Consider the following 19,334-nt stretch of genomic DNA (forward strand, 5'->3'; position numbering starts at 1 on the left):
CATCGTACCTTTTTACCATCTTTGCTTTGCCGTGCCGGCTGTTTGATCTATTAACCAGAATACACAAGGAATGTATGTTTATTCAGCGAGGCTGTCAGTAATCAACTGGTTACTGGAGCGGAGCAAAGGCTCGTATCTGCAAAGCACACTCCGGTACGTTACGCCCGTTACGGATTCTGGTGAACACATTCCTTTGTTTCGCAATAATAGTAATTGTTGGTTAACTTTGATTGACCTGAATACCATTTAAAACAAATAGATTAGCGAACTTAAAAAACAGAAACATTTTTTAACATGGGTAGGAAATGGTTGAAAGCAGGTGCTGTGATGTTGCTTAACCTACTGCAACAACGCGGTTTAAATTCAATGTTGCGCTTACTGTATAGAAAGTATCCAAAATAATTGAGGAGATAAGTGCCTGTACTCTGTACAAGTACACATGAATACTTCAATGCCATGAAAGATTTTTAAAAATTAGAAAGTACTGTAACTGTGTGATGTATTCTAATGTCCATCGTATGTATTTGAAATTTCGAACATTCAGTAATGTGCGCCTAGAAAATTACTTGGAAGTTACGAAATCCGATACTGCCGGAAGAGCACAGCGTTGAATGATACGGTGCAGGCCCGTGCCGCTGACGCCCAGTAACAGCATATTGAATCATATTTTATCAACATGATGCGGAAATGCACCACCAGTTCAATTTCAGCTAGTGCTTCGAGTAATCAGCCTTTCCGAATTAATGGCACTTCATTAGCATTCTAATGCGTTTAAAGAAAATTCAGTTTGATTGGCATTTATGAATTCCACTCCCAATGGAATAGGTTTAGCGCAGTCAATCGGAATTTGGTCTTCTTTAAAAGCGTAATAACTATTGAGAGCAGATGCAATTGAATACGCGCCGGTATCATCCGCTATTTGCATGAATCGTGCTGTATTATTGCTCCACCATCGACGAAACCAGGCGAACTCGCAGCCGCAGTGCAGGTGAAAGAGATAGTCGCGGATACGTTGAGTAAACATAACTGGCTGAAGAGGATCCGCGGTTTCTTCCGAACATTTCAGATTATACTCCAGCGCAAGCGACACGAGCGACGGTAGATTTGTAAAGGTGTTCTCCTCTAGTGTCTCGATTGTCGTGTTGCGGAAAAAAATCTGTCTCAGTTTCCTGGAATTTTGAAAATCGCTTTTCATGATTACTAGATCGGAGCAGTTGATAGTAACGAAGCCCACAAGATTTGTCCAGTATAAGTCGTGAAGTTTCTGTGTAGCTCGATTATTAATACATTCGCTCAACTCAAATACGACAATCCGCCTGCGTATCGGCGCCAGATCTTTGAACGGAATCGGAGTGCTGTCCCGGAGGAAGACCATAACTAGTCGAACTGGCAATCGGGTCATCGCGATGACCGCGCGGTGTATGCGGTCGAAAGTAGTTGCGCTGTTGTTGCAATAGCCATAGTCGTGAATCTCGTATCCACGATGTAAATCCCCTCCGCAATCTTTTGGTTGACAGTCGGTGAGTTTCTGTGTGGCGCACTCTTCGACAGACATGGGTTCGAGGGAGAATTCGGGATACCGGTCATCCGATTCGTTGTCGTTAGGATTACCAGGTTGCCGCATTTCGTTATCTAAATGAATCAAAAACGTTTGAATTTTCGTTTTTTCCCAGGGCTGTTCTACAAATTATTTGCTTACATAATCCCTCATTCGCTTAACGGGAACGATCGATCCATCAATCAGAAACTAGGAAAATTATGTTGCTTATTAGGTTTATTATGCTTATTTATGATGGTTATTCTTATTATGATAACAACGATAACAATAAACAGAACAAAGCGCTATAAAATATGACGCACATACATGCTGTCGTAATAAAGTGTAGGAAGTCGTTTAAGTACAGTACTTACAAAGGTTATCGTTGACAGAGAACCGTTCTTGCTTGAAATCGATGGACGTCACTCCGTTGGGAAAAGGTTTTGCGCTGCAGTCAATGGGCAAATACACATCGCTCTTATTTAAGGCATCACTGCCCCACTGAAACGGATAGATTTGGTACACTTCGTTTTCCTGTGCACTTTTTAGCAGGTGCTTATTCTCCCACCATTCTCGAAACCATTCAAAAGCCACACCGCAGTGCAAGTCTTTCAAGTATGCACGGATTTCTGTACTAAACAACGGCATTTTAGCCAACCCGCCTTCCAGGGATAACAACCGCAGAGCGGGAAGATCCGTAAAGGTGTACTTCTCCAGAGATTGAATGGTCGTGTTGACGAAATTTATCAGGCGGACTTTTGGCGACGGCCAAAAGTCTGCTCGACGGATTTTCAAATTGTAGCAGTTCTCTACATATAATTCCATCAGATTGGATAAGCGTAAGGAGGACCACTTCCCAATTGCGCAAGCGGAGGTACAGTTGTAGAAATAGAACGATACGACTTGCTGTCGTACCGAGGCAAAATTGTCAGACGTCACTTGAACGCCGTCATTAACTGAAATCGCAACGGCTCGCAATGGCGGCTTCGTAAATGCCACTGACATTTGCTGGATTTCGTTGGAGGTGGCGCTGCTGTTGCAGTAAATATGTAATATGGGGTTGGAGGGACAGTTCTCGGGCAAGCTTTCCCAAGAGCGGCAGTGAATTGGTGAATTGCAAGCGGCACTGTTCTTGTGCCATTGGTTCGGCGGAGAATACAGGGAATGGTGTCAGAGCAGCATCAGAGTTGTAGTTGCCGTCATCTACATGAAGTAAGTTTGGCGAACATTATACGAAACAGAAGGATTAGTTTAAAAATGATTTTGGTTTGACTGAAATTCGAACCATACCTTCTGCAGCTAAAACTGAGCCGTGAAACGACATCATGAGAACCCACCAGTGCCTCATCATCCTCAAGTTGGTGAGTTTTACTGGTGTAAAATTGCGAACGAGAACAAACAGCACCACTATCTGTATAGTTTAGTCAGCACGATATTATGCCGAAATGAAAACGAATTAGACATTTAAACAGCTACAGCAATGTCAGACATTACAGTGACTATCAAGGGTCATATTTCAGGCTTCGTATTCGAGCTACTCATAGGCACCTTATTCGATAAAATTACAGCTGGATGGTATTTTCTAGAATTTAATCAATTAATACCTGCCATTTGTTAGCTTTTCAGGTATAAATACTTAAGTTTGCAAACGAGAAATGCTCACTCATGGTCAGCCAGTTTGTAGCTGATGGAGTGTGCAATATATTTATAGCTTGTGGCGTTTGTAATACTGTTTCCAAAGATCCTCTCTAAAACGTGTGCATATTTCAGGAACTTGTATGCCTGACAGCTATTTAGCATCAAACTGCCCATTAGTTCTGTACTTGCGCCGCGCAGCTTGATGTTGTAATTAACATGACTATGCTTCTTCACGGAAGTTTATCACGGAAGTAATTAAAACCCAACCCGATGCCAACAAAACAGTACATTAGGCAAACATTGCTGTACTGTACCTAAGCATTAAATTTCTGTACCATTTGATCGATAGCTTTTTAGCCTCAAACACTAAAAACGAATGACAACAAACTAATCCATCAAAATCCATTTTCAGTACTATAAGGCGACATTGTGAATCAGCAATTGCTCTACTGGTAGAGAAAATTCTGTCTGGCTCTAAATCGGCGAATCCGGTCTCCATCGAAAGTATCCGTTGCAGCCGATAGACATTAACGGATTCTCATGTTAAAAGGAATAATTCATAGGCGTGCCATTAACAAGAATACATACATATACAGTATTTGTGTCTCACGGTATCTCCGAATTACTACTCCATCAGTTTTTATACCAGATACACTTTCAGATGCAATCCGTTGTAGAGATAATTACAGCTAACAACCGCGTTGGAAAAAGCGCGGAAGCCCATCGCAAAGCGCTAACGAAAGGTCACCAGACAAATGTTGCCACCACGCAGCCAGCGCAGGTAGCCAGCATTGACGGGGCATTCTTTTTTTGTTGCGAAACACCGATTCAAAGAGCCAAAGTGCACATAGTGTCGTATCAATCCCAGGTGTTTTTAATTCCGAAACATTTACGGAGCAAACACGGTCCCAGCACAACAAACTGCAGTTCCGAACGTCCACAATAGCGACTTGATTAGAAACGTCGCAGGCAATACATACAATAAAGCCTATGGCATAAACATTGGACCGAAAATTAGCTCTACAGAAGCACTCAGCGACAAGTTAGCATTCTAAAGCGTTTATGGAAAATTCACTTTGATTAGCAGTTATAAATTCGGCTCCCATTGGAATTGGTTTTGCGCAGTCAATGGGGATTTGGTCTTTTTTGAACGTGTACCAGCTGTTAATAGCATGGAAAAACTGATATGCTCCGTCCACTTGGTCTGCAATTTCTATAAATCTGGCTGTATTATTGCTCCACCATCGCCGAAACCATGCGAACTCGCAACTACAGTGCAGGCGAAAGAGGTAGTCGCGGATGCGCTGAGTGAACATAACCGGCGGACGTGGTTCAGTCAATTCATCTTCGAATGATCTCAAATTTTTCAGATTGTGTTGGAGCGAAAGTGCCACGAGCGACGGCAAATTCGTGAATGTGTTTTCCTCTAACGTCCGAATTGTGGTATTCCAGAAGAAGATCTGCCGCAGCTTCATGGAATTCTCAAAATCGTTTTTCATAATAACCAGCTCAGAGCAGTTGACAGTCATAAACTCCAAAACATTGGTCCAGTACAAGTCGTGCAGTTTTCGTGTGGCTCGCTCCTGGACGCAGTTGTATAACCAAAAGCTGACAATCCGTTTACGAATCTCCGCCATATCGTTGAACGCAAGTGGAGAGCGGTCCTCCAGGTAGACCATAACCGGGCGAATCGGTAGCCGGGTCATTGCAGTTACAGCACGATGGATGCGCTCTAAACCTCCACTGCTAGCGTTGCAATAACCACGATCATAGAGTTCGATCACTTCATATGCGTAACGCTGGAAACGGGCATCCTTCCCGCAGTCATGTTGTTGGCAGTCACTAAGTTCCTGCGTGGCACACTCTTCCGGGGATAAGGGTTCAATAGAGAATTCTGGATACCGGTCGTCCCCATCGGTGCGGCTAAAATTCCCATTTTGCCATTTTTCTTCATCTAAAATAAAGCATAACAAGCTTGACTGAACTATGTCTGATTCACCTTTACAGGGTTTGGGAATGACAATCCTTTAAACCTTTCGCTCGTTTGTTATTATTCGAAATCGCTAGTATTTCAAAGTGCATGAGGTGCGCATTTTCGGCCTCTTTCACGATTATTTTTTAATACCCTTATTAACGACTTACAAAGGTCATTATTGACGGAGAATCGTTCTTGCTTGAAATCAATGGAACCCGCTCCAACGGGAAACGGTTTTGCTGCGCAGTCGATGGGCAAGTAAATATTGCTTTTATTCAGGGGCTCGTTGCCAACCGGAAACGGATAAATTTGATACACTTCGGAAAAACGTGCGCTTTTCATCAGGTGCTTATTTTCCCACCATTTCCGAAACCATTCAAAAGCCACTCCGCAATGCAGCTCTTTCAAGTATGCGCGAATTTCTGAACTGAATGTCTGCATCTGCGCCAACCCGTTTTCCAGTGACAACAAGCGCAGAGCGGGAAGATCGGTAAAGGTGAACGTTTCCAGGGACTGAATGGTCGTGTTGACGAAATTAATAAAGCGAACCTTCGGGGACGGGGAAAAATCCGCTCGGCGAATTTTCAAATTGTAGCAGTTCTCCAAATTCAAATCCAGCAGGTTGGACAGGCGCAGTGAAGACAGCTTGCCGGTGGCGCGAATGGATGTACAGTTATACAAAGTGAACCCAACGACCTGCAGTCGAACCGGCGCGAAATTGTGAAACGCCACCTGATCCCCGTCATAGAGCGTACTCCATACGGCTCTTAGTGGAGGCTTTGCAAACGCTGTCGCCATTTGCTGGATTTCGTTGGAAGTGACGTTGCTGTTGCAGCTGATGTGTAACATCGAACTGTCAGGACAGTTACGGGCCAGGGTATCGCGCGATCGGCAGTTATCAGTGAACTGCAAGCGGCACTGATCCTGTGCCATGGGTTCAGCGGAAAAGATGGGAAAGGGTGTCAGTGTGAATTCCGCATGGAGATTATCGTATTCTACAATGGATAATAAGCAGAATAATAACGTTTTCACACTTACCTAGTTGGTGAACCAGTAGTTTACCGAAAAATGACTGCTTGATTAGTCGATTCGAAACCTACCGTCTGCGGCTGAAACCTGATCACAGAACATAATAATGCTAACCACCCACAGAATGTCCATCGTTGAGGTTCAACAGCTAACAGACTGCAAACTGTAATCCAAAGCACTGCAGTTAGCAGAAAATAAATATGGACTTTTGAATATGTAAAGTGAGCATCCACCACGGTTAACCAGCAAGAAACATAACATCGGTTACTGGTTATCCAAGCCTTTTCCTCCAGATAATAGATTTTTGCATACCTCCCGCGAACTACCTTTGCATTTTAGCTTATCGATATTTCTAAAGTAAAGAGCTCATTAGTAAAGAGCTCATCCTAAGAACTGGTTTATATGTTGCAGTTTCTGGCAAGTGTATAAATAGCTGTTAAGCATGATACTGCTGATTATTTCGCGTACTTTTGCCACACTTCGCGACATGTTGTTTGACTGTGTAGCATGACTTGCTTATGTCTAACAAATTAAGGAAGTAGTAAATCAAAACCAGTGCCGACAAAGCTGTACCGTACAAGAAGCAGACATACTCCATACAGACGCTCGAGAATTTCCTTAGACGACGGTTTCTCAGCCTCGGGCGCTATGTATGAATGACAAGATATGCATGCATCAAACCCATTACCAGCAGTATACCATCAGTTGATGAAGTGTATCACCAGTTGCTATTAAGAGTACGTTTGGCCCGGCTCCAGTTCGCCGAATCTGGTTGCATCGTTATTTCCTGGGCGCGATCAAGTCCACTGTTTTTGGTACCGGGAAAACTCACACCTGCGATGAAGAGTACGCAGATGAAGACGGATGCTTCGATCAAACCCGATAAGTCATCCCAAATATCTCCAGCAAAAGGGCATTGAATGCGGTTGGTTCTTGAAAGCATTTTCTTCCAGGATTCCAGCATACGCACGGTTGTATTTCTGTCCGAATAATCGACCTTAACTTTCATGAGAACGAGAATTCCCTATGCTTGATAAACTGAAGCGAAAATTTACCTATTATACGTTTCAGGTGAGTCATCGAGCGCAATGTAATTTTTGCGTGTCTCAATTGCGGGCGCATTACAACAGGAGTGGAAAACCTGGTTGCACAATGATGCGATAAGACTAAAGGGCACGGAGACGAAACGGCAATTCGTACAATGGAGGCTGCAGCAGTACCATACCGGCAGTTATAGCCAGCTCTACAACTAAAAGCGACCACACGGACACGATTTACGTTTTCTTGGCACGATTACATGGATCAGGATGATAAGCCACTCATAAGACTTAGAGATAAACGATAGCGATACATACGAAACAGCACTCACACAGTCACACTCCTCGCTGAGTACGCTAACTCAATTACGAGAACGCGTTGCAGTAAATTTGTAGTTTTGCATTTCGCTGAATTGTGAGGATGGAATCGATGGATATCTTGAAAAATACTGTCTAAAACCACTGTCGCTTTTGGATATTTACTTGCTAGCTCTTTGGTCTGTGAAAGTTATTTAGTCATGTTGATATAACGTTGCTTTGACGTGGTTTGAATGTCATTAGTTTATGATTTCTCGTACACTGAGAACATAAGCTCCTTTGGGTTTGCCAGAGGACAGATGTCTGACTCCACGGATGCCATGGATCTCATTCCCGAGGAAGCGGTATGCAGTTGACGGAATAAACCATCCGTGGTTCTGCTGAGTGCAGCCAAGTAGTTATGTAAATTCTATATATGAGTACTTTCTTTTCCAGAAATGTCTCATGGACATTCGGGAATTGATCGGTACCCTTCATGCCGACAATATCTCCCTGATAATCGCGTCCATGATCCATTTGCGCTGTTTTGACTCTGTGGATCGTCTGTCGGCCACAGTGGCACTGATTGTCGACAAGGTTCGCCACGAATCGTCAGATAATGAACATTCGCATACCCAACCCGAGCCTCTCTCTCAACCGTAGGCACTAAGCGGGCCGGATTTCGCGAAATCGTGCGCCAGACTCTGCTTTCATTTGGCGGGCATGGAGTCGACTGATTCCTCAGGCCAACCGGTGCGATTCGGTAGCTCTGTGTTGCGACTGATGCAAACCTATTGGGAGGAAGCTCATAAAGATTTCCAAGTACTGGAGGCAAGCGCGCATTTTAATAGGGGATCAAGTTCGCTGCAGAAAAGCTTGGAAGGGGCTCACAGTCGCTGTCTGGCCATAACACAGTAACTATAAATTGTGATCTGCGTTTTGTCATTCCTTACGTCACTTTTGTGGTGTTACATGTAAGCGCAATGCGTCGATTTGCAGGTTCCTATCGCAGCTGCACGTAAACGGGTTGCTTACGGATAACGTCGTTATCTCTCTTCTTCACAAGTTACTCCCAGTGGAACTGGAGAATGTTAGCGAGGGGAACATCCATTGCATGTGCGTGATGCTGGAGACATGTGGTCCGCGCGTTAAGGAACAGGTACGCCCTTCTATTTCCTTGATTTGGGCCGGTGTCTTTTTCGATTTATTTTGCTTCCCCCTCTGACTTAGGAAAGTCTGGACGTCTTCATCAGTCAAATGCAGAAAATGATCGACGCTCAGGTTATTTCGGCGCGTATTTGCTTCAAAATGGAAGATATCATTATACGGATGCCAGTTATTCCTGCCAGCGGAAATGCTTGGAGGTCTCGTCGAAAGAAGAATGAAAACCTCGACGAAAATGAGGTGCGGTCAACTTTTTGTTTTTTCATTTCCCGGGTTTTAATGTATTGCATTATGTAAATCCAGAAAACCCTCCTGGATATTCGCGCTCTTCTCAACAAACTGATACCCAGTAACTATGCGAAATTAATCGAGGATATGAAGCGGATGCCGTTCAACGAAACAGCGGATCGGTTGGGTTCTACAGTGGGATTAATTTTCGATAAAGTAGGAAGACAGCCTTAATTTTACGGATGAATAATAGTGATTTGTAAATGTTGAGCCTGTTTAGGCGTTGGAGGAACCAAATTACGCGGAATTCTACGCCATGATGTGTCGTGACCTCATCCATGTGGAAGCCAAAGATTTCAGTGGTCAGCCACTCAAATTCCGTACCTTGGTACTGCGGCAGACACAGAACTATTTCGAAAAGACCAAGAAGGAAGAAAATGAAGCGGAAGAGGACAGTAGTGAAGAGGATCCGGAAGCACTGCAGAGGAAGCGCGAGCGTGTGAAACGCCACTACCTTGGCAATATTCGGTAAGTTCCTGTAGCTGCTTGTTTTTATTTTGATTTTTATAAAAATGTTTTCTTACTGAATGTTTTATTTTGCTTGAAGGTTTATATCTGAGTTGTACAAGGTGGAGATGTTAACAGATAGAGCTATCCTTAGCTGCTTACAACAGTTACTTCCCAAGAGCAAAACGTTCGAAGATGTCGACGAAGATCGAGTGGAATGCCTTTGCGTCTTACTGCAGACAAGTGCTGCCAAAATAAAATATCAGGTAACACTTAATGGCTTTCACACCATTATCCGGTGTTAACTTTGTTAACTGACGGGTGTATCTGCAGGAATGTGTGGATGTCTTCTTCAAGCAGCTGCAGAAAATGATCGACAGCGACGTCACATCGTTACGCATCCGTTCCCTGATGAAAGAAACCATTGATCTGAAGAATAACGGTTATGTTTCGCACAAGCCCACCGCGGCTAAGCCGACATTCATTAAGGAGACACATGCCGTCAAACACGAGGCAAAGCCACGAGGCAGGATGGGTAAGCAGCGATCTCATAAGGAAGTTGGAACTGGAACGGGTGTACAGAGCACCGCCACATCGGCCAGGTTGGTGTTGCTTCTCGGCTGTTTCTTAGATTCTATTTATCCACTTCGTTTCTTAGGATTCAATGGTTTTTATTACAGTTAATTACGGCATCTAGTAAAATTATTGCCGATAAACATTTTATCGATTTTGATGCTTTTCCATCACGTCTGTGTTTTTCTATCACGTCTTATCAGTTTTAAAACATTAAAATAATGATAGTAACAATATTTTTCATGGGAAGCCTTTAACAAATCCCTTTTTCGGATGTACTGCACTAACGTTACTGTATGTCTGTACATGATTACAATTTACAACTAACGCAGTAGCAGTTTTTTAGCGGACTAAAATGGTCAGACTGCACTTTTTGCAAATGCAGATTACAATGCGACAAGTTGGACGAGGAAACGGTGACCGAGTTGGCCAGGGTTATGCTAACGCGTGCCACGAACACGGAAGGCGAAGAAAATCAGGTAAACAGATATTTACCTATCTGTATGTGCGAGACTGCGAACGTATGCTTTAATGTTGGTTTTTTGTACCACAGGAGGTGGCATCGGATTCTGTAAAAACTATCCGGCGCTGGCCTGATCCTTTGATGGCGTTATTTATTAAAACCGTCCTGGAGAACTCATTCGATGTCAAGCCAGGAATTCGCGAGAAACATGTTGAATTTTTATCCAGTATGGCGAAAGAGGGACTCTTCTCAGAAGCGGTGCTGGCTAATGGGTAAATATTGTGATATTGCATGGCAAACACAATTAAAGATCGAAGCTTAGCGAAGGTCCTTTATGTTCAGCGCTAACGGAATATGTGATGTCTGTGCGTCGGTTACCGCCACCAAATGCACATGTGTATCTGTACCGTAGTGTTCGATGCCGAAACAGTCTGAAGCTTTGGACTTGTTAACGCTGATGGCAGTGTTTAAAAGGTCACCTATTAATCTACAGCCCAGCTTTTCCATAGGAGCTCTTCATGTCACCAATCTGAATATAAGTTTATCATTTTGGTGATAGTGCCAGAGCATTATTAGAAAAACGTCCGTGGAACATTTTTGCGGGTCCCGGACGGTGGTTTGTGTTATTACAGAATATTTCAGAATGTGAGAGTTGCTCTGTAACGCAGACTCAAAGTAGTTCTTTGCAGTGTGGGACAAATAGTGGAGTCAACGGATGACTTATCCGTGGATGTGCCGGAAATGTATGCTTATTCAGCCGACCTGATTGGCCCGCTGGCGGCGGACAATCATCTCAGCTTGGCGGCTTTGGACGGGTTACTGAGTAGATCTCCCAACCATCTCCCCAAATACCGCGCTGCGTTTCGAAAATGGTCCGATGCGCATTTGTCACTGCACCAGAAAGAGGAACTGATCAACCGAGAACCCGTGATTGGGCGGATATACCTGAGATAGGTCTGTCGCGCATAAAGCTGTGGATTTGCAAGTTTGCAACTGATGGCCTTTGAAGATAAACTGACGATTATGATGGTATGGCATGTAGGCTTGTCAGGATTTGATGATGATCCTAAGAAGTTTTGTACTTAATCGCACGATGACTATTATGTATCTTGAAGCAGGAAGTTGTCTAAAATATCGACGCTAACGGTGAAATCAGTCAATAAATTCAATCAACAAGTTCTTTGGTGAAAAATTGAAAATAGCTAACTTTTCAAATGACTTTTCCGTACACTTCGCAGTCCACAAGACCTCTGCTTCTACAAACCAAAAATTTGCACTTAAACCGTAAGTCGTTTTGTATTTTTGCCTTATGGAGTCCTAATTTGTGACAATAATGAGAAGAAAAAACGCAAAGCAGGACGTTTCTCACGTTAAACAAGACACGCTTTAATACATTGCCAGCTAACATCCATCACAGTGCGCCAGTGCGGGGTGGACCGTGAAACACCGCATCTTGTGGTTAATTATGTACGCACGTCGTACCACGTACTGTACGTTCGTACTGTACTCAGTACTCTGTAGTAATAGTTACAGACTTTCTGCTTGCATGCATTTCAGAATCTTGAAGTTCTCGCTTACAGATACATTGCTTCCTCTTTCGAAAAGTTGTACTGTAATTTTTGTGTGGCCTCATCAAATGTCCGAAAATTCTGAATTGATTCTACTAACAATTAGGTGGTAGATAAAGATTCAGTCATTCAGTACTTATCCTTATGTAACCTTCGGATTGTGAGGGGACGCTGAATCAACTGATAGAATGTCAGGAACCATGGATCTTCCAGACGAAGCAGTACGCAACCAGTAGAATTCTTGCTCGTGTTGATTGATAAGTTGATAACCAGTGAATTGTCAACGCTTTTTTCCAGAAAATTCTCATGGAAATTCGAGAACTGATCAACGCCCTCGGGCCCTACAACATCTCCTTCGTAACGACATGCATGATCCGTTCACGCTGTTTTGACACCGCGGAGCGTCTGACGGCCACGGTAGCACTGATTGTCGACAAGGTTCGCTAGGACCAGCGTCACTGTATACTCCAGTACGATCATCTTTAGATTGGCATTTACAGGCCCTAGCCGAGCCACATCTCGCGGAACCCTGCGCAAAACTGTGTGCCCACTTCTTGGACGTAGAAACTGGTGCATCCAGTGGCGAACCGCTGCCGTTCCGTCGTGTTCTACTGCGCCAGTCGCAAACATCCTGGGAAAGCGCCCATCAGGACTGGTCTGATTTGGAAGCGAAAGTGCGTCAGGATGGCCAGTCGGAATCGCTGCGAGCCAGCTTGGAGAACGCGCATCGTCGCTGTCTCACTCATATACGGTACAAGTGTATTTACATCTCCATTTTCTGGCGCCTTCCTTTACGGTTTAACTTGATTTGGCAGATTTCTGTCGCAGTTGCATGTGAACGGTTCGCTGATGGATTGTGTCATTATTTCCCTGCTGCAAAAGTTACTACCCGCAGAGGACAGTTTGCAGGACGTTCGTGAGAAGGAAATCGAATGCGTGTGTTTAGTGCTGCAGACATGTGGTCCGTACATGCAGCAACAGGTTGGCAGTTTCTTCCCAACCATTCTTAAATTAGCTTTGTCGTATTATTAGCTCGTTTTTAGGAGGATTTGAATGTCTTCTTCGAGAAGCTGCAGAAGATCATGGATGCCAAGGAGACGTTATCACGTATCCGTGTCATGATGGAAGAAACCGTTGGTGCGAAGAAGACTTACGTTCCGCACAAGACCACCACGGCCAAACCGCCGACCAGGAAGGAGGTGCGTGCCGCCAAAAAGAAGGAAGAACAGGAGATTAAGCAGGCGGACGCGGCGACTGCGATGCCGTTCCGTCAGCAGCTGTCCACCGGGATAGCCATGGGCCGCGGGGGTTTAACGAAGCCCAGCTCGGTGCCGCATGCGCAGTTCGCCATGAGTGCCGCTCAGCCGTCACGCCATGGTGGCCGTCTCACGGGGCAGCCCTTGATGGACGGTGGGAAGCAAAAAACGTTGAGATTATTGGTAAGTAAATGGATCATACAATGTCATCTCGTTAAATACTTACGTTAGTCTGTGTTACAACATGATATGGAACAGTTTACGTAGTGTGATGGCATTTCATGGGATTCCACGCTTAAGCATTTTGTATCGTTGCTGTTATGTGTACGTACTAGTTTTGGTATAACAATACTTCCTTTGAGTTACGATTTTTTTCTCTTAGGCGGATTCATCACATGGCCACACGACCATGCTAGGCCCTCGGGGTGGGCCGGGTACACAGCGACCTTTGTGGGGCGCTGGAAGCGGTATGGACATGCGAGGCAGTGCCAGCACGGCCAGGTCAGTTCTGTTGTATTTCGTTTCCGCTGTTTTGCCCACAACTTGATAGTTTATTTAAAACTCGATTTAAGCACCGTTTCCTTAATTAGAATCAGCTAGCTGTCTTTTTTAAAACGTTTTGGTAATTTTTTACACAAGTTGTTGGCCTCTGTGAAGCATTTTAATGATATGTACTTCTATACTTCTAGGGTCTTGCTGTGGGTGTTTTTGTTGTATGAAGCTGATTTTGCTTTCGCAGGCTACCCGAGAATAAATCGGCCTCTTCCAGTCGCGAGTCGAGCGTGAACCGCATGAATCCGCGCGGTTCCCTGACCCACACCCCGACGTTCCCGGAGGATACCTCCGTGGAGCGCTCCGCCACCCCGCTGGCATCGGGTACGGCCACACCCAGCCAGGTGGCCGGCACTCCGTCCCGTGGCTCACCGGTGCAGGAAGACCTGGAGCTGGACGCGGACGCCGTGACCGAGAAGGCCGCTGTGATGCTGACGCAGGCCACGAATTTGGAAGGCGAAGAGAGCCGGGTGAGAAAACAAGTATCTTAACCTCTGTTGTCGACGTCTCCTGTAATGTAATTTGTTTTGCCTCGTAGGAAATGATTTTAGATTGTGCAAAAATTCTACGACGCTGGACTGGTCCGACGAAAGCGTCGTTTATCAGAAGCGTAATAGAGAAGTCATTCGAAGTGAAGCCACGGGATCGGGAGAAGTATGTGGAGTTTTTTTCGGGGTTAGCGCGAGAAGGACTGTTTTCTCAAGAAGTTCTGACAGAAGGGTAAGGCACATCTGGATGACAGAATATTTGGAAACAATTATGTATAGTAATTAGTGCATCTATCTTGCATAAATAATGCAGGGGAAACTGGTTCATTTGTTTATTTCAGGAGTGAAATTTGGATTTGTCTAGCAGTTTTGGGTTTTTTATAGACATATTGCTGCTGATATATTTTGCGCTAGATTGCTAGAAGACAGTTAACTAATTGAAGCTGAACTGCGGATTGCGCTTATTTTTTAACACATTCGCAGACGTTGGTGCATTTATTTATACCTTGCTGGTTATTTGTGTATAGGCCATGGGCCATGACATTCGGGACTCGGGTTATTATTTGTCGCTGCCTAACTGTAACATCTTTAATGTTCTGATTATAGCATGGGCCAGATTGTGGAGGCAACGGATGACATCGCGGTGGATGTGCCGGAAATGTACGCCTATACTGCGGGCCTGATTGGGCCGCTGCTGGCGGACAACCTCCTCACTTTGGTGGCCTTGGACGGTGTCCTGAGTAAATCTCCCGCTCGTGTCCCCAAATACCACGGTGCTTTCCGCAAATGGCTTGATGCACGCCTGTCACCAGAGCAGAAGGAAGAAATGATTAACCGGGACCCGGTTATTGGCCAAAAAATTTTGGGCTCTTCGTAGGTACGATTTCTCGAAATACGTTTACAAAATATTTAAAAATCTAGAAAGTTTTCGGTATGTATAATTTTATCTGTGCGACAATGAACTTTTAGAGCGATAACTACCTGTTAGTGTTAACAAAAATTTTGCGGTTTATTAAGAAATTAATTTTAGTAGCGTATTTATCAGGAACTTAAAGTTTACGGCCAACTAGAGATGTGTTCTTACAGTACTTTGATTTTTTTAATTTGTTGTAATTTTTCGTTTTTTAGGTTAAAGAGGAATTGTTCAACGTGTTCTGTCTGACCAGAAACCAAATGATGACGGCCCCCAAATATTACACTGCTTTCGGCAAAGGACTCGATGCGCATCGGGAACCGGTTTTACCAGCAGTGTCTGGGATCGCGTAGTTGTTTTGGTAGATAACGATGCTTATTACTTAAATTTTATTTTTTTATTTAAAGTGCAAGTATTTGTATTAATTCGATCGATTTCTTACCATGAGACTGGCATTTACCAACTGCTTTTGTGTTTTGTACACATGCCCATCCTGAATCCATAAGGCTGAATTGTAGTAACCGTTTTTAATAAAATTAAATTAACAATGATTAACCGTTGATAAACTTTCAGTCTATTCATGAATGTACCGCACTGGAAAATACACGCCGCTGCACAGAAGATTCCCCAAAAACCTAAATAAACATTACCACCGCTGACCATAAAAATCTGTCACTCCGGTTGAATAAATAAACAAGGAAGGCAAAAATTAAACAAAAAACACCAATAGAAAATCGAAGCTCTACATCGGGTCTGCCGATTAATACTCCATTTCAGAGTCCGTCTCCAAGCTGTCACTGTTTGGCGCGTCCATGCCCATGGCGATGTCATTCTCCGCATCCCGAGCGATGGCCCACGCGGCAGCCGCCAGCAGTTTCTGCAGACCATGTTCCCGCGCAAAATCAAAATACTCCACCGCATCGTCCGGCGACATCCTCGCCACCATCTGCAGCATGACGCGCAGACACTCGGCACGCAGTTCCGCCATGTCGTACCGGTCAGCGGCCTCATACAGTTCCCTGGGATAAATACAAATAATTTGGAAAATAAATTTAAATATAATCGAAAATAAAATCGCTCAAATAAATAAATTAAACCAATAAATATCAAATTAAATAAAATCGAATAGAAATAAGCCGATTTTTTAAATAAAATCCAATAGAAATACACATTAATTTCAACCTTTTAATTCTATTATACCCGTACATGTATTGTATGTCGCTTTTATAAGAGAGAAATCAAATTTGGGATAGAATAACTAGTGAGTCAGTGAGTGATATAATCCTTGAGTAGTCTTTAACAGTTAATTAGTGAAGTCACTGTGTTTTATTAAATCAGCATGAAATTCGTTCAGTTTCTCTACTTAAAATACTCACAAACTAAAAAAAATAAACTTTTCATTTGAAACTATTTTGCCCGGCTTGATTTCCAAATTAAACGGTTTGATGAGAAACGTGAAATTCTGATTCCAACTTTACCTGACACCGCTACCCGCTTCCACATCCGCGCGTGTGTACACAAAATGAATCAGCGCTTTCAAAGCTTCCAGACCGACATCATCGATTTCGCAAATGTTTAATTGCTCTGTCATAGTCCGAAATATACCAGCAAAGACGGGAGATTGGCCAGCCAGAAGGGCCCGATGGACGGGAAACTCCTGAGCATCGCACCGCAAAACGACGTCCGAAAACGTCTGGGTATCCAATAACCGTTGCAAATCGGTCCGGTTGACCGCTGCGTCGCCGGGTGACCGGTCGAAGTGGAAGGTCAGTTCGACAAACACACTGCAGTCCTTCTGCAAAACATACATACTACCACTTTCATCGGGCAAACCCTCGTAATCCACAAGCTCACGGAGAGTGGTGATTTCATCATCTTTGGGCTCATGCCAATTGGCCATGGTGTTACATCCGGTTGAATCAATGTGGACGCTGTTGTCCCATGGTCGCTCAGCACAGGCTCTGAAAAGTCCGATCTCATGAAAAACAGCTCAGTATTCCCGGCGTAAGAGTTCGTATCCGACAAGTCGCTTTTCATGTACTATACCTGCACCTTTATCGAAGGAGGCCATGTCATGGGATACGTATTTTTTTAATTTTTTGCTTCGCATTTTAGCTCATAATATCGTCAAAAAAGGCCGGCATTACGGTTACGCTAGCTATTGCGATTGCGTAATATTATTTTTGAATTACGGTAAAATGGCCCACTTTTAATCGCTTTAGCAATAACTATTTTCCTTTATCACACGGGGGATTTTGATTTAACTGTCAGATTGCAACACTTTTCCATTAGTAATTAAATAGAAGGTTTAAATTGAAATTTTAAATAACAATAAATAAATTAATAGCTTCCGTTATCTGTCATAGTCTCCAAACGATTTCAAATTATCCCTGCACCGTTATTCACCACGCTGTATGCGTTCTACTAACCGTAAACTGACTAGCTCTTTCCCAGCACATTTCATATGTTTGAATGTTTGGATATAACATACCGAACTCGGCACTCGACCGACACGGCAGCGGCTGTGGTCAGCTTTTCTGGCTCTTTTGGAACAACTTGAGCCTCGATATATATGTAACGGTCGTTAAACCTTGACCATTCTGTTGTGACAATCAGGCGGACAATCCATACGGAAAACGGGATCTCGGAGCGGCCGAACGACCCAACATCCACGTTAAACTCACACGTGAAATGCACGCCATCGGCACCGCGATCATCCTGGATAAACCGCTCAGTAGGGAAATTATACAGCAAATTCAGCACGCTCCGCTTGTTCACCGGCGAAATCAACGCTACCACGCCAGTTGGGTAAACTTCCCGGCCGATTACACGCGCCACAACCGCTGTCAGCGTTTGCAGATCATATGAACGGGCAAAATCAAAATACTGGATCGCTTCAGCCGGAGCGAGCCGGGCGACGGTTTCCCGCATCAAACACAGGCATTCCGTGCGCAGATCCGCTAAGTCATAAAAATCACCGGCCTTCCACAAATCCATCAAACGGCCGCCCGCAGCCACCACCGTGCGGGTGTACACAAACTGGACCAACGCTTTCACGACATCGGCAGGAAATTCGGTGATGTGACAGATCCCCGTTGTTTTCTCCTGCATATCCGTGTTAAACATGGCCGCGAAGTAGGGTGACTGTCCAGCCAGCATGGCGCGGTGCACCCGAAATGATTGGCCTTGACACTCCAAAGTAAAATCGCTGAGTGTACCGCAATCCAGTAAGCCTTTCAGATCGGCACGACGGCCTCTTACGTCTCCGTTCGGCGGATCCTCGTAAAAAACTAACTGGACATGGACAAAACGACCCTTTCGCAAGACATACTGGTAATTTTCATCGGCACCCTGATCAATCACCAGTGACATAAGTTCATTCGTTTCAGATGACGAGCTGCGCGGTCCTTCCGCGTTGACCTGTACCATGTTGTCCCAAAATTTTGCCGCTCCTGAGGTGGTTCCTGCCCTATTTAATGATAAATTAAAAAGTTATTAGTAACAAGCGAGAATTTTATGGTGGTTCAATAACACATACCGCACGGTGCATTCCACGGACAGTGCCGCTGTCGCTGTTGTCTTCGTTGGCGCCTTGGGTTGAACGGACGCCGTAATGCTGCCGACCCGATACCCACCATAACCCTCCTCCTTCTCGCGAATGCGCAGTGTGACCGTCCACACTGAGGCCGACATCTGCAGACAACCAGCGCCAGTATCCACCAGGATGTCCGCTGTGTAGTCCAGACCATCGGAGTGCAGATCAGCCAAGGTGAAGGCATCCGTCGGGATTCTGTAATGCAGACTTAACAGCGGCTGGCGTCGGTGGACGGGATAGGCCCAGGATGCCATGACTATCGAGGCAATACGGGTTCCGCAGTCGGCAAGCACAACCCTGCGACAACTAGTCAACTACACGAAGATCGAAACGCTGTCCCCACAAAGCTTACCAGAGTTAGAGTGCGTGGTGGCAGTGATCGATCAGCAGGTAAAAAACAGAGTTACAACTGACAATTGAATTAGTACGCGACTACGCGTACTGCGAACGGAATGTGGAAGCAGGAAATCGATAACGAGAACGTCAATTACCAGGAAAAAAATAAAAACTAAAA

General features: G+C 44.5%; 4 protein-coding genes across 8 annotated transcripts; 1 reads left to right on the plus strand and 3 right to left on the minus strand.

The window, feature by feature from the left end:
- Nucleotides 1–701: 701 nt before the first annotated feature.
- Nucleotides 702–3,138, minus strand: LOC129582316 (uncharacterized). 2 transcript variants are annotated; one of them, XR_008689612.1, is made up of 4 exons: nucleotides 2,828–3,138; nucleotides 1,912–2,740; nucleotides 1,700–1,747; nucleotides 702–1,632 (listed from the first exon to the last, which is right to left on the minus strand). XR_008689612.1 is itself a non-coding variant. In XM_055473823.1 (3 exons), exons 2-3 carry the CDS (start codon nucleotides 2,540–2,542, stop codon nucleotides 755–757), a joined length of 1,509 nt encoding a protein of 502 aa, XP_055329798.1. In that variant the 5' UTR covers nucleotides 2,543–2,740; nucleotides 2,828–3,138; the 3' UTR covers nucleotides 702–754. The 2 variants fall into 2 exon arrangements, 1 of the variants encoding a protein (XP_055329798.1); XM_055473823.1 differs by lacking the exon at nucleotides 1,700–1,747.
- Nucleotides 3,139–3,944: 806 nt separating this feature from the next.
- Nucleotides 3,945–7,382, minus strand: LOC129582197 (uncharacterized). Of its 3 annotated transcripts, XM_055473647.1 has the most exons (5): nucleotides 7,235–7,382; nucleotides 6,648–7,159; nucleotides 6,251–6,342; nucleotides 5,318–6,145; nucleotides 3,945–5,129 (listed from the first exon to the last, which is right to left on the minus strand). In XM_055473647.1, exons 3-5 carry the CDS (start codon nucleotides 6,309–6,311, stop codon nucleotides 4,219–4,221), a joined length of 1,800 nt encoding a protein of 599 aa, XP_055329622.1. In that variant the 5' UTR covers nucleotides 6,312–6,342; nucleotides 6,648–7,159; nucleotides 7,235–7,382; the 3' UTR covers nucleotides 3,945–4,218. The 3 variants fall into 3 exon arrangements, with proteins under 3 accessions (XP_055329622.1, XP_055329621.1, XP_055329620.1); XM_055473646.1 differs by lacking the exons at nucleotides 6,648–7,159; nucleotides 7,235–7,382 and adding an exon at nucleotides 6,492–6,641; XM_055473645.1 differs by lacking the exons at nucleotides 6,648–7,159; nucleotides 7,235–7,382 and having other exon boundaries at nucleotides 3,946–5,129; nucleotides 6,251–6,641.
- Nucleotides 6,898–15,836, plus strand: LOC129582195 (uncharacterized). Of its 2 annotated transcripts, XR_008689600.1 has the most exons (14): nucleotides 6,898–7,104; nucleotides 7,251–7,878; nucleotides 7,970–8,110; nucleotides 8,177–8,427; nucleotides 8,513–8,672; nucleotides 8,744–8,917; nucleotides 8,981–9,121; nucleotides 9,186–9,433; nucleotides 9,513–9,678; nucleotides 9,746–10,014; nucleotides 10,371–10,464; nucleotides 10,539–10,720; nucleotides 11,138–12,237; nucleotides 12,314–12,452. XR_008689600.1 is itself a non-coding variant. In XM_055473643.1 (10 exons), exons 1-9 carry the CDS (start codon nucleotides 12,205–12,207, stop codon nucleotides 15,187–15,189), a joined length of 1,842 nt encoding a protein of 613 aa, XP_055329618.1. In that variant the 5' UTR covers nucleotides 11,407–12,204; the 3' UTR covers nucleotides 15,441–15,836. The 2 variants fall into 2 exon arrangements, 1 of the variants encoding a protein (XP_055329618.1); XM_055473643.1 differs by lacking the exons at nucleotides 6,898–7,104; nucleotides 7,251–7,878; nucleotides 7,970–8,110; ... (7 more) ...; nucleotides 10,371–10,464; nucleotides 10,539–10,720 and adding exons at nucleotides 12,517–12,767; nucleotides 12,832–12,997; nucleotides 13,060–13,455; ... (3 more) ...; nucleotides 14,919–15,189; nucleotides 15,441–15,836 and having other exon boundaries at nucleotides 11,407–12,237; nucleotides 12,314–12,454.
- LOC129582196 (uncharacterized) lies at nucleotides 15,746–19,315 on the minus strand. Its single transcript, XM_055473644.1, has 5 exons — nucleotides 19,173–19,315; nucleotides 18,764–19,134; nucleotides 17,717–18,694; nucleotides 16,704–17,186; nucleotides 15,746–16,244 (listed from the first exon to the last, which is right to left on the minus strand). Exons 2-5 carry the CDS (start codon nucleotides 19,072–19,074, stop codon nucleotides 15,986–15,988), a joined length of 2,031 nt encoding a protein of 676 aa, XP_055329619.1. The 5' UTR covers nucleotides 19,075–19,134; nucleotides 19,173–19,315; the 3' UTR covers nucleotides 15,746–15,985.
- Between the last annotated feature and the right edge of the window lie 19 nt (nucleotides 19,316–19,334).

This window comes from Paramacrobiotus metropolitanus, unplaced genomic scaffold (genome assembly GCF_019649055.1).
Source record: "Paramacrobiotus metropolitanus isolate TYO unplaced genomic scaffold, Prichtersi_v1.0 Parri_scaffold0000007, whole genome shotgun sequence".
Taxonomy (NCBI): Eukaryota; Metazoa; Tardigrada; class Eutardigrada; order Parachela; family Macrobiotidae; genus Paramacrobiotus; species Paramacrobiotus metropolitanus.

Excerpts from the sequence above, each read along its gene's own strand:
- LOC129582316 (XM_055473823.1), bottom strand. The coding sequence starts at position 2,542 with ATGTCAGTGGCATTTACGAAGCCGCCATTGCGAGCCGTTGCGATTTCA. Across the intron at positions 1,633-1,911 it reads CTCTGTCAACGATAACCTTT|ATAACGAAATGCGGCAACCT; the intron begins GTAAGTACTGTA and ends TGATTCATTTAG.
- LOC129582197 (XM_055473647.1), bottom strand. The coding sequence starts at position 6,311 with ATGGACATTCTGTGGGTGGTTAGCATTATTATGTTCTGTGATCAGGTT. Across the intron at positions 6,146-6,250 it reads TCAGGTTTCAGCCGCAGACG|AATACGATAATCTCCATGCG; the intron begins GTAGGTTTCGAA and ends TATCCATTGTAG. Across the intron at positions 5,130-5,317 it reads CTCCGTCAATAATGACCTTT|ATGAAGAAAAATGGCAAAAT; the intron begins GTAAGTCGTTAA and ends GCTTTATTTTAG.
- LOC129582195 (XM_055473643.1), top strand. The coding sequence starts at position 12,205 with ATGTCAGGAACCATGGATCTTCCAGACGAAGCA. Across the intron at positions 12,455-12,516 it reads TAGCACTGATTGTCGACAAG|GCCCTAGCCGAGCCACATCT; the intron begins GTTCGCTAGGAC and ends TGGCATTTACAG. Across the intron at positions 13,456-13,654 it reads AAAAAACGTTGAGATTATTG|GCGGATTCATCACATGGCCA; the intron begins GTAAGTAAATGG and ends TTTTTCTCTTAG.
- LOC129582196 (XM_055473644.1), bottom strand. The coding sequence starts at position 19,074 with ATGGCATCCTGGGCCTATCCCGTCCACCGACGCCAGCCGCTGTTAAGT. Across the intron at positions 18,695-18,763 it reads TCCGTGGAATGCACCGTGCG|GGCAGGAACCACCTCAGGAG; the intron begins GTATGTGTTATT and ends ATCATTAAATAG. Across the intron at positions 17,187-17,716 it reads TCGGTCGAGTGCCGAGTTCG|AGCCTGTGCTGAGCGACCAT; the intron begins GTATGTTATATC and ends CGGACTTTTCAG.